The sequence below is a fragment of the Monopterus albus genome, unplaced genomic scaffold, assembly GCF_001952655.1.
Source record: "Monopterus albus unplaced genomic scaffold, M_albus_1.0 scaffold1.1, whole genome shotgun sequence".
NCBI classification, from domain to species: domain Eukaryota; kingdom Metazoa; phylum Chordata; class Actinopteri; order Synbranchiformes; family Synbranchidae; genus Monopterus; species Monopterus albus.
In genome coordinates, this window is record NW_018127881.1 from 4,840,988 (window position 1) to 4,853,041 (window position 12,054).

Sequence of the window (12,054 nt, forward strand, 5' to 3'; positions counted from 1 at the left end):
GTTCAGAGCAACATGGCAGCTTATGGTAAGGTCACCAGAGGTCATCTTGGTCACCCTCAGCCTAGCGCGAATCCTCCTCAGCCTCTCCTGGTGAGAACAGCAGTTTCCTGAGGATGGGTGCGTAGAAGGGCCCGAAGACTGTTCGGTTGAAGTGGACAATTCGCCCAAAGGCCGTCCCCAGTTTGGCGAGCTCAGCACTCACCAGCTTGAGGGAAGCAGGCAGCTCAGGAATCCTTTTAGCGGGGCCGCCCTGCAGCATGGCCTGGAGGAAGTCCTGTACCCTTTCTCCTGCGTTTGATTGAGTGAGAGAGAGACAGAGAGAGAGAGAGCGAGAGAGAGAAAGCAAAGCAGTCAGATTTCTGCAGCAGCACACATTCAAGTTTAAAAACATTTACAAACAACTAAAGCTAAATGAAATTATGATGCACCTTTCCTGTTGCTCTAAAACTGTGAAAAACACATTTTGAAGATGCACGTACTAAAACACATGCAACACTTTTTAATCTTAAGCCATGAAGTTTTTGCTTTAATTTAATATGTGAGCATATAGTATTTTCCCCCAGTTGTGCTTAAGAGCTAAAACTACTTCATGATGTGTATTGTGTATTGACAGAAAGTAAATCTGTTGCAACTATTCTGATAACAGATCAATTGTCCAAAGTGTTGTTCATAAAGATTCAGTGGCTCCAGCTGCTCAAACGTGAACATTTGCTGCTGCTTTTTCTGCTTCTTGGATTTTGGACTGTTATACTAGCCAGTTATCCCTAATTGCTGATATGTCATGAATTTGATTAATCAAGGAAATAATAGATGTGTCAATAACAAAAATTCTTGTAGTTCCATTATAAGGCCTGTTTTCCAGGTGCACTCACAAAACATGAGCTTGTCACTCAGACTAAAAGATACAATCCTGTCTAGATCCAAATACCTTTCCAGTTTGGTTCAAACTGTTTTATCAGCCTAAAAGGACAGACGTTTCTAAAACAACTTTAATACAATGAGATTATATCCAGAAATAAATATTTTGGAAATGAAATATGTTGATTTATAGCATTTCTCTGCACTTCTGCGTCAGATAATCATGTACAGTATGTAGCCCTGCTGTGTTCGTGTCTGACCTATGAGTGTGCGGACAGGGTTGTTGTGTTTCCACAGGTCCGATATTTGTCCCTTCAGCAGATCCTGGCTCTCCTGGGGCAGCGCTGCTCCTCCCTGGCTGCTCTGAGCTTTGTTCACCTGCTGCACCACTGTTTCCCCAAGCCCCATTAACGCCCCCTGTAGGTCATCCTCCCTGCAGCACCAGAAAGCAGCATTAGACAAATTACCAGCAGCTTTCATTAGATGACTAATAAGTCACAGGCTTGGGACTCATGTAAGTCAATAAATAAGGGTGTGTAATAACATTTAGGTCTCTCAAAAGAGGTTTAGATTAATTAAAATTGCATTTTATTAAAAGGTATTTAAGGGAAAAATAGCCTGTGCTATATTTCACTGCAGGTTGGACCAATGTGAGCAGACCCTGAATATCACAAGCTGTTGTTCCACATTCATCTAATAATCATGACAGGGCTTCTCTTGAACAGAAAGAATGAGGTTAGCTGGATCCATCCTGACAAGCTAGTTGCCTCCTGTCACCTCCATTGGTTTCCTTCTCATACAATACCTGTTCCCCATGACAGCCAGAACATTCATCACCACAGTTTCCTCTTACCTGGTGTGACTGCCCTCCAGCAGGGCAGTGATGGTCTGCCTGAGTTTACCTATAAACCCCTGCAGGGAGGAAACAACTCCTCCACACTGAGTGTTGATCAGGAGCAGCACTGACGCCTCCAGGATCAACATCTGGAGCTGCTGGGCCAGAGCATCCAGGCGGGCTTGGTCCATCAGTACAGTCTGTGTGTGGAGGGCAGGGTCAGGTGTCATATGGGTAACCACAGGAAATTATCAGCATAAAGATAAGCCTGTCCAAAGAAAACCAATAATCTGGGTGTTGGAGACAGGAAAACAATATTTCCAGGTCGGGGTTACTTCTGCCCCAGAGGATACTTCTGGTGCTGCCAGGAGGTGAACTAGTTAGCAAGCGAGCAGAGAGGCATAACCAATTGGCTGAAGTTAATGGAGAAACAGTTGAAATAGCTAACCATAATGGATAAGTTGCTGAAATAGACTGTGAACGTTTCAACCTTTTACACATTTAGATGTGTCATTGTAGTACAAACTTGACCAACTTAATCACCGACAGTTTAATTACATATAAACAGTAGTGTAGGTTCAGTTCATCTGACGGGGTTGTGCTGACACGTCTGACAAAAGAGGCTGAGAACCACTGTTCCACTATACTGCATGAGCTCTAATGTGTTGTCATAAGCTTTAACGTGCAGTAGGCTGAAGGGGACTGAATATATTCCCTTCTAATCAATCAGATGTCACTCAAATGAAAGGCACAGTGTGATGTCATTTTACAGGCTGCACCTGACCTCAGGATATTTCTGGTCCTGCGGGTCCCAGTGTAGCAGACTCATGTAGGCCCGGTTGAGGACAGCTGTGGCACTGACAGGGCCTTGGCTGTCAGGACAAGGTGAATCAGACTGGGCTTGAATGGCTGACGCCTCCTTTGACGCTGCTGCCTGAAGCCAAGCAGCTGTATTATCCAGAGAAGCTGAAAAGAAATAAAATGCTTGTAACAAATGTGTAACTTAGCAATTACACATGATTAAGAAGAACTGCAATGCCACTGAATGACCCAAGACTCACAAGGTGTTTTAACCAGTAAACACATAGATGTATTAATGTTTTCTTCAAAACGGGGTTTAAATGTCTGTTTGCGGAATATACAGATAGAAACCAGGTCGACTGTATTTGCAGCACATTTGATTCATTCTAGCATTAAACAGAAAATACTTCTGTGTCAAGGCAGGGCATGAAAGTGTATTCTAGTTTAGAAGGAAAGATAAGTGACAAGACGAGTAACTGGGTAATCATTTGTTATTTTTTTAAACTAATGATCTGGTTTCAGCTCATCTGTTTTTCTAGTGTTTATGAAATAAGCAATATGTTTGTTTTAGACTGTTGGTCTATAAAAAAAACATGCAGTTTGAAAATGTCACCTCAAACTCTGAAAACCTTTAATATTTCCTGACATTTTATAGACCAAACATAATTAAAATGATTGTACCTATTACCACAATGAATTAATTTGCAAACACATTTGCTGTACTTGGACAGAGTGACGCCTGAACCAAATGGCTGGCTGTCCATCTCCTACATATGACAGGCTTTAAACTTGTAGGATGGTGCTTTAGAGCAGCAAGGGTCACAAATGGTTTAACTGAAAACTGAAATGACCAAGAAGATGATAAATGTCAACTTTATCATCCATCACTCATGCTGCAGCAGTCTAGTTAGAGATGTAAATGCCCTTCCTCACCTGGCTGCTTGTCCAGAATCTGCTGGAACTTGGCTCTCTCATACTGCACAGCCTGCTGCAGGAGGTGAGGCCTCAAACTCTGGATGGTAAAGTTGACCATGTCAGTCTTCATCAGCCCCAAGACATGGAAAATCCCTCTGCAGCAAGAGTGGGAGGGTCACATTTGGGTGAAAATACAGGCATGCAATATGTATTTATATAACAAAGAGATGAAGATGCTACAAAAAAAATAAAAGGAATAACCAGGAAAGCCACTGAATCAATAAAAAGTCATTTTAATTTATATTATAATTGAGTTTTTTGTGTGAGGTTGTTCCAGAGTCATGGAGCACAAGCATGTGTTACTTTTCACATTTAGTATAGTGTTTACTTATAACCTGCCGGTACTCACTATCGAAGTAACAAGCACACTAGCAAATACATTTAACCTGTAGCACATAAATTAATACACTGCACTAATAACACAATAGCCGTGCAGCCATTCATTCATTCATTTTCTACCGCCTAAACCCTGAACGGGGTCCTGGGGGGGGGATGGGGGGCAATCCCGGCCGGCAATCGGGCGAAGGCGGGGTACACCTGGCTGCAGAATCGGGACTTGTGTGAAATGCATGTCAGCAGTCTGGTGAATGGGTCAAATAAGCTGGGTTTTTCGATCCTATGCCTGATACAAGCCATTGACCTGCTCTGACCTCAGGAGCTCCACAGGGCTCTGGATGTCCCTCAGTGCTCGGATGTCTGGGTCACGCACAGGAGCGCACAAAGACGCCATGGTGTTGATGATGTATCTGGCCAATCTGTGGAGGTCCAGAGCTCCATGATCAACCTCCTGCTGGATCAGCTCCATGTCCAGCACCTCATCCAGCTGGGCTCTCAGTCTGATGTGACCGTGCAGCAGCAGGGACTTCAATATCTAATGGGAAACAAATTTTTGTAAATTACATTCTAAAGTTTGTTTTATCCTTAAAGACTCATGTGGTATAGAGAGTGTGATCACTACAAGGCGTTATCCTTTTCCTTTACACATAGAGGTTCAGTCTAACCATATCAAGCATCTTAATAACCAGATCTGCACAACTTATTAGTTGCATGGCATCGTTCTCATTGTTTCTGTCAAAGCAAAACCGACCACTTGTCACCACATCCTCTCCACTTGTTGTTTAATCAAGGTATTCAATAGACCTTTTTCCCAGCAGACATCTTGAGTTGTCACAGTAGATAAAACACAGCTAACAAGACGGCTGATGCGGTGTCCCACTAAACAATGCCACTCAGCCAGCATGTACAGTACAATGCCATGATCCTGGAAGTGGCTCACATAAATGGATTGCAGCCATCGTGAGTGTTATCAATTGCACCTGTGCTCGTCCTCTTATGACATGTCAAAATATAGGCTGTGAAAAAGGTCTATAGGTGATGCCAATTACAAGCTATATATTTAGTGCCCAGATTCCCAGTATTTTAACTGGAGTGCTCAAATATACAACTACAAGCCGTGCAAAATGTCATTGACAATTATAATGGTGAAAGGATCTGTGACATAAATGATACGATAACAACTTTCATAATCAATAAAAATTAAAAGGGTAATATTTCTGTGGTTTAATTGCTCCAGTTTAATAAAAATAAGAAATTAAAGAGACTTAGTCTCACCTGTAGTTTATAGATCTATAATATTTCGTGACAGCTTCTGACTTACAGCTTTGACCTCCTGCAGCAGAATGAGAGCATGGCTGTAGTTTGGAGGCTCTCCGTCCAGCTGCTCCTGAAGACTGTCCCAAAACGCCTGATGAACGATCTCTGTCACGCTGGCCTCGAGGCTACATGAAGAAAAGGATTTCGGAGGGGAGGGGCAGACCCAGCTGAAAACAGACTAAACTCTCAAATAATTTTGAAAAAAAAAAGCACAACCAAGGTCACTTTAATTATAGTGGAGTGTTTTTCTTACCTGTGTGTGGGAGGGCTCTTGGGTTTGAAGCTCAAGTCTTTGTTCACCACTATCTCATGTGCAAGGCTCAGGTTGGAAACACAGTTTTCCAGCTCCATCAGACTGGATAATGAGGCAGTGGGTGGGCTCCCTGACACCAGACAGAGACACACACAGAGATAATTAGAACCACTATGGTGGTAATAATTCAATCACTAATGGCCCCAGAAAACAATAACTGCTATAATAAAGCTTTATACCTGTAGGAGAGCCGAGTTTCTCCAGACGGGGAAGGTCAGTGGAGGAATCATCAGCTGCGTCGTCTCTTTTATTCTGCATTTCAGCGACAGTCTAGACATTGAAATTACTCCATAACTAACAAACTCAACAATGCTTGATAAAACTAGTCATTTCTTTTTAGAACAGTCTGTACAATAAAAACACAAACATTTGATAGTTCAGTTGCAACTGTTTGCATCTTTTGTCATATAGTAATATTTTGGGAAATAAGACATTTTATAGATAAAAATCATGTATGAATTAATCAACAAATAATCCCCAGATTGAGTAATGAAAATAATATCTAATATCCATCTAATATCCTACAGCAATTTAGTAATATACTATCACTGCGCTATCAACCAGCATACAATTTGATTTTACAGTAAAAACCAAATTAGTAAAACAAATACTCTGACAAGGTAAAGTTATGCTAAAGTAAACACAGGACCCTTCTCATAATAATGTATATTATTGGATTTAAAGTTACTGATGCATTCATTTGTAAAGATGGGGCTAATTTTAATTAACAATATTCTACAGCTATGCCAAACACAGTCTGGTTTTCCTAGTTTGTGATGATTGTGTGATTTCATCTGTTTGACATCATTAGGTTAACTCAGTAGCCTTTCTCTGGGGTTTTACCTAACGAAACAAAACATTTTGGACTATTTCCTGACATTTTTAAAGTTGTTAAATGGTTCATCTTAAGGAAAATAATCCCAGGCACAAAAAGAAGTATACATTTTTAGAGGGTGACTTACTTGTGTTGGTATTTCGCTGAGTTTATAAACTTGGGTCACGGACTTGAACGTCACAAACCGCGTCCATCCGTTTAAAAAGCCACGGAGAACAAACCACTGTCAAGTTCAAAAATGGGCTAAACCATTCTTAACGACTCACGGGGGTCATTTAAAAATGACCGATTTCGTTAACGTTTCCAGACACGACCTAAGCCGATTTCCGCGACTGTTCCGTCACACAATGCGTGGGTATAAACGCGTTGAATGCTCGACTTATGCTCATCCACAGACCAAACAATGGGAAAAAAGAAGACGGCTTAGTTTGGTTTGGTCCGTTCTCAAATCCAAACAGTGGGCGTGTCTGTACCGAACTCTCCGCCCACCTGACGGCAGCACGTCACTGCGTTTGAATCACAACTCACCGTACCTGTTTGGACAAACAAACCACTGTGTGTTTGTATAAAATAGCCTGTGACTATCATGTGTGAACATGAACAAGTACACATTACAAAGCCCAAAAATAAAAACTTGTATTTTTTCCCCAGTAGTCCACATTCTTGTATGGGTTTTAGCCTAAAGCTCTATGTCGATATTTCATGCTACTTGTATTAATGCGAGTTCTATTTGGTTATCTTTTATTTTATCAACACTTTGTGTCACTTTTTATAATTGTCGGTGAAACCTAAAATCAAACCGGTTTGTAGCATTAAATAAAAGGAACAAGGTAAATATACTCCAAGTAGAAGTCTTGCAGAAAATCATGTGACTGGTATAATAAATTACATATTATTAAAGTTTACTGATGCATCATTGTGCAAACAGCGTGTGGAGCTATTTTTATTATATGCAATGTTCAGGCTCCTTCGAATGATTACAAGATAAATCTGAAGGGTCTTAAATGATCAACAGGAGAGGATAAAAACAGAGGCTCTAATGCAAAATCTGATTTAATGCTACCTTTTTTTGTGAAATGTGGGACAAACAAACCTCTTTCAGTTTTCAACAATTATTTAGATGAAGCCACATGAGAAGACAGAACATTTTTGGTGAAACTGACAACTCAAATCTCAAGCATGGCAAGACGTCACAGCGACACTGATATTCCCTCCAAACTGTAGTGGTGAAAAGTGTTAAGATGGAATTACTCAGACCTGTGAAAAGTATTAAGATGGAATTACTCAGACCTGTGAAAAGTGTTAAGATGGAATTACTCAGACCTGTGAAAAGTGTTAAGATGGAATTACTCAGACCTGTGAAAAGTGTTAAGATGGAATTACTCAGACCTGCCCACTTTCATCTCTCTTGTATGTAACCCGATTGGAGTGTTGGCTGCCTATAAATCTGATCCGTCTTTGAGAAGGCACTGTGGTAGAGATTAAAATACTGAAGGTGAACAGTTTCTCCTTCAGAATAACATCATCATAAATTCACTAATTCATCAGAAGACTACCAGCACTGGCGGGGTTTTTTTTTGTTTGTTTTGACGGTTGTTGTGTAAAAGCTCACAGGGATTGTACCAGCATCGTTTCCACCCTCGTTCTGTAGGCGAGTATAATGAACTATAACCCTGTCCAGTTCAAAATAACTTTTTCTACACAAACACACACACATGTCAAGAACTATACTGCAAATTATTTATAACTGTAAAATGGTGTGTAACAAACTGTTGTGTTAAATACAAGCATTTAACAAAGCATTACCTAAAAAGCTGACCTTCCATCACAGCCATAAAACAGAAATAGATATTTTTTCCCCATTAGAAAAAAAAAAAACAGCATTAAAAAAACTCCTCTCAGGCTAAGATATTTATATATTTGCATATTTCAAAATATTAAACACCATTAAATTTTGTTTTAAAATAATAAGGATAGCTTAGTTTCACACAGTCCTTTTTCATCGCTTGAGCTGCTATGTAAATGTATAAGCTTGTTTGAACTGCTGCACAAATGCCAGTCTCACTTTAGGTGTCTCTTCATATTAAAGCAAAAAAAAACAAACCATTAAGTGCCAAATGCAGAGCTGTGAAGAGCGCAGTGTACCCAGCTTGTTCCTTGATAACTTAGTGTTCTCCTATGAAGCTGAGACAAGAAACTGATATATTTTAGGAAATCATTTTGAAAAAGCAGGGGTAAACATAATTTGTAAATTTACAGTAGAAAACTAGTGAGCTCCCCCTGAACTGAATGATCAATGCCATAAAAGAAGCTGCTTGAAGAGTCTTGTTATGAGAACAGGCAAATGATCCTCGACTGAATAAAAATGAGCAAATTGATGAATGCAATCTTCTGCTCCCTGTCACATGGCCATTTCACACACTAACAAAACCGTACAAATAACATCTAATATACTAATAAATTCAGACTTCACTCGTGTTTATCTCAGTACCTCATTTCAGCAACGACTGTGTTGCAGTATGACCTAACCCAGGCACCTTAGCTCCATCTTCTCCACTGTTTTCCCATTGAATGGCTACAGCTGCTTCCTGGGGGAAACCTGACACCCCGTTTACAGCACAACCGCTATTATCACTTAATCTCTGTTTAGCTATATTGATGTGTTATCTGGTTAATATTTGATAAAGGTCTTTGCACCTACACCCAGTACTAATGAGTGTTCTTGTTATCCATCTTAATGCTGCCAGCATTGTAATCAGATCTTAAAATGTAAAACAAGTACACAGCACAGCAGGTCTCAGATCAAGGAAAGCAATGCTGTTGTATGAGCTCTGCTTTACCTCCTTATGACAGGCACCTTCCGACTGTAAGGACCTTGGGCTAGGTTCACAATACAGGCCTTAATGTTCAAGTCCGATTTTTAGTCAGATCCAATCTCTTTATGATCTCTTTCAGCATGTAATATGAACGTAATCATAGTTAGGTCACATTTCAAGTTTCCTACTGTCGTCTCCCTAATAAGAGCATAAAAGGCCAAAATAAATACTGTATAGATGGTATTTACACCTGGCTGAGATCTGATCACAGTGTGAGGCAGACCACCCCCACGTCTGAAAGCAGTGTGACCATGATGTTCTGCACCAGCATTAACATGCGTTTCTTTATCCAGTAGACATCCAGACACAGCTTGCTTGTTACTTCCAATATTCTCATGTAATATGAGAGTCTACATTTTGGAATTTGGCACAGCTACTGATCTTCTGATTCTTATCTAGAGCAGATCATCAGTGATGTTACCAGGCGTCACCAGGCATTTTGGATCTTTCAAACATCATCCACCCTCGCCAAGTTGACCCAGGTGGGGTTGATCAGACCTCAGCTTCTGCTGCAGCTGGCTGTTGACCACAGATTCCCCCTCTCAATCCGTAGCCATCTCAAGGCTAGGGCTACATGATACAATGTTTTGTGAGTGTGATTTAGATCCCTGTGTGAGCTCAGTCTCAAGTGACAATGACTCTACCGTGTCTGTATCAAACGAAGCGCTCCCTTATCCTTGCTGAGATCGCACAGAGAGCCAAATCACACAAAATGATTTATCGTACAGCCCTACTCGAGGCTCTGTGCTGTGGCTTTCCTCGTCTTCTCTCCTGTGATGCCAAGTGCAGCGAAGGCCCGACAATGGGACTGGACTGCAAGACACCTGCATCTGACCTTACAGCTTTGCATGTGGCAGCCACTGACCAGGCCATCATACATCTCCCTTTTCCTCTCAGAGATCTCCTCAAACTGAGCTGTTGAGCCAGATTAGCCAGCAGCTGCCAGTCCTGTGTTGGGTTGAGGAGCCCTGATGCTGCCTTGGGTGGTTTGGTTGGTTTGTTTCCTGCTCCAACAAAGCTAATGACCAGCTCTGGCAACAGGTGATGGCAAAAGCAGTGGACTCTGTGATGGTCTTGAGCACGCCGCCACAAATGCTGAACTTCACCCAGTGCCTATAGACAGCAGTTCAGAACATGTGACGGGCTTTCCTTCTTTAGGCACAGAGGGCAATGCTGTGTACGAACCAGGCTCCAACAGTGCAGGTTGGATGTAATGGGGATGACATCATGGACTGGCTGGTCTAGGAACATGATGCAGTGTGGATCTGTCCGTCATAGGTCTCTTCACTACATGTGCCCACTTTGTCCAAACACCTCGCTGTCTCATTCCTGTCACTGTGGCTCCTGATTTCAATTTAGTTCACTGCCTACGTTGCTTCTAAGTGGCATAAAACCTGCTTAACTCCTCTGAGTGCATGTAAACCATAGACTGTACAGAAAGATGGACAATGTGACAGCTCCCCAGAAGTGAAGCCACCAGTCCATCTGCCCCGGTGATGATGTAAACACAGACTAACAGCTTCTTAGCTCACACTGTTTCAGGTACTATCTTAATGAATGAATCACCAACAGTTCCACAAACCACATGTATAACTGATCACAAGGTTACTGAGCTGATGCGGGTGAGTTTGAGTTTTAGCAAAAGAAACTGGTCTAGTAACATGGAGAAGGTGAGGTCATAGTGCAGTCAGTACTTTGTGCCATCAGTGCTACGTTAACATCTTTTGCCCTGCTCTTCTCTTTCACACACAAACAAACATTCAGATCAACGTACACACACACACACACACACACACACACGCTCTCTCTGCTGCTATGAGTCTTTGAGCATGTTGATGCGTGCAAAGATCTTGAGTGCAGGTCCCAGTTTAATGTTCATGGTGCTCATGAGGTGGTCCTCTTTCAACAGGAGCAAAGCCTGTCCATCAATCTCCTGAGACCGAAACTCGTCTGCTATCTCCTGACAACCTGAATGCAAGAGGAAAAAAAGTACAAGCTGCTGTAAAAACAGGATTTATAAGCAAAACAGATGTGTAATGTGTAACAGTGACTGTGTCTTTATGCGCTTGTCTGTTTACTCCACTGACCTGGAAGTGATCGGATGAACTCATAAACTTCTTCCACCTTCCACTTAGCAGGGTCGCTGGGTAAAAAGCGCTGAGAAAGCGAAGGCGCATCTCTCCCAGCGCAGCCCTCCTGGTCGGAGGCCCGGCTCGGCTGCCGGCGGATGAGGACCTGAGCCGGGGCAGGAGCCAGGGGTCCTGAGCTGGCTGCTGACAGGGGAGAGGGTGGCTCCTCGTAGCTGGACATGTCTGAGCACGGGCTGGACTCCTCCTGACTAGGTTGTGAGGGATGTGGTGAGGATACAGAACCACTCTGAGTCTGCTGTGGTGAGGGAGACAGCTTCTGAAAAAGAATGATGTCAAGGCTCAGTATTTAAACACCACATGGTTCATCTGTAACATACCTGCAGGCAGTTGATGGGGTTGTTGGATCCATACCAACGCCTCCACGACTGCTTTGTCAGGTCCTGAACCCTCTGGATTATGAAACTCACTTACTTGTCCAAACATGAGACTAAAGCATCCCCCACTGGAGGTTCAATACCCAACCCCTGAGACATTACATAACTCTATAAACATTATGGCTTGTGAAACCTAAAGACAGATGGTCCGTGAGCCAAACAATATTTTCAGCATTACGTAGTGTGATATATTAATTCTCTGCTGAACGTTTGTGCTTTACTACTTGTCAAAATGTAATCATGTCGTGTTGCTTAAATATGTCACATGCTTAAATATTTTGTGGCAAAAAGCTGAAGTACTATTATTAAGATGATTTAGTGCTAAGCAAAATAAATAAGTGTAAAAACCATGCAGATCCAGCTGTGTTTGATGTCTGCATATCT

At 41.9% G+C, this 12,054-nt stretch overlaps 2 protein-coding genes across 3 annotated transcripts in view; both read right to left on the reverse strand.

Annotated features, from left to right (window-relative positions):
- Nucleotides 1–39: 39 nt before the first annotated feature.
- On the reverse strand, nucleotides 40–6,883 carry LOC109955355 (T-complex protein 11-like protein 2). Of its 2 annotated transcripts, none has more exons than XM_020591493.1 (10): nucleotides 6,398–6,883; nucleotides 5,615–5,705; nucleotides 5,376–5,505; nucleotides 5,127–5,289; nucleotides 4,120–4,340; nucleotides 3,428–3,564; nucleotides 2,478–2,659; nucleotides 1,712–1,893; nucleotides 1,119–1,291; nucleotides 40–288 (listed from the first exon to the last, which is right to left on the reverse strand). In XM_020591493.1, the coding sequence occupies exons 2-10, from the start codon at nucleotides 5,691–5,693 to the stop codon at nucleotides 62–64; spliced, it is 1,494 nt and encodes a 497-aa protein (XP_020447149.1). In that variant the 5' UTR covers nucleotides 5,694–5,705; nucleotides 6,398–6,883; the 3' UTR covers nucleotides 40–61. The 2 variants fall into 2 exon arrangements, with proteins under 2 accessions (XP_020447149.1, XP_020447230.1); XM_020591574.1 differs by having other exon boundaries at nucleotides 5,127–5,247; nucleotides 6,398–6,881.
- Nucleotides 6,884–7,247: 364 nt separating this feature from the next.
- The window catches only part of phc2b (polyhomeotic homolog 2b (Drosophila)), a 34,296-nt gene continuing 29,489 nt past the window's right edge, over nucleotides 7,248–12,054 (reverse strand). Inside the window, 2 exon segments of the mRNA XM_020612316.1 lie at nucleotides 7,248–11,114; nucleotides 11,234–11,552. Coding sequence (XP_020467972.1) covers nucleotides 10,960–11,114; nucleotides 11,234–11,552 — 474 coding nt within the window. The 3' untranslated portion in view covers nucleotides 7,248–10,959.

What these genes read in the sequence shown, in the direction of transcription:
- LOC109955355 (XM_020591493.1), bottom strand. Translation starts at nt 5,693, where the DNA reads ATGCAGAATAAAAGAGACGACGCAGCTGATGATTCCTCCACTGACCTT. An exon ending in AGCCCTGTGGAGCTCCTGAG is followed by an intron (nt 3,565 to 4,119) that starts GTCAGAGCAGGT and finishes CTCTTGCTGCAG; the next exon opens with AGGGATTTTCCATGTCTTGG. An exon ending in CCCTGTCCGCACACTCATAG is followed by an intron (nt 289 to 1,118) that starts GTCAGACACGAA and finishes AATCAAACGCAG; the next exon opens with GAGAAAGGGTACAGGACTTC.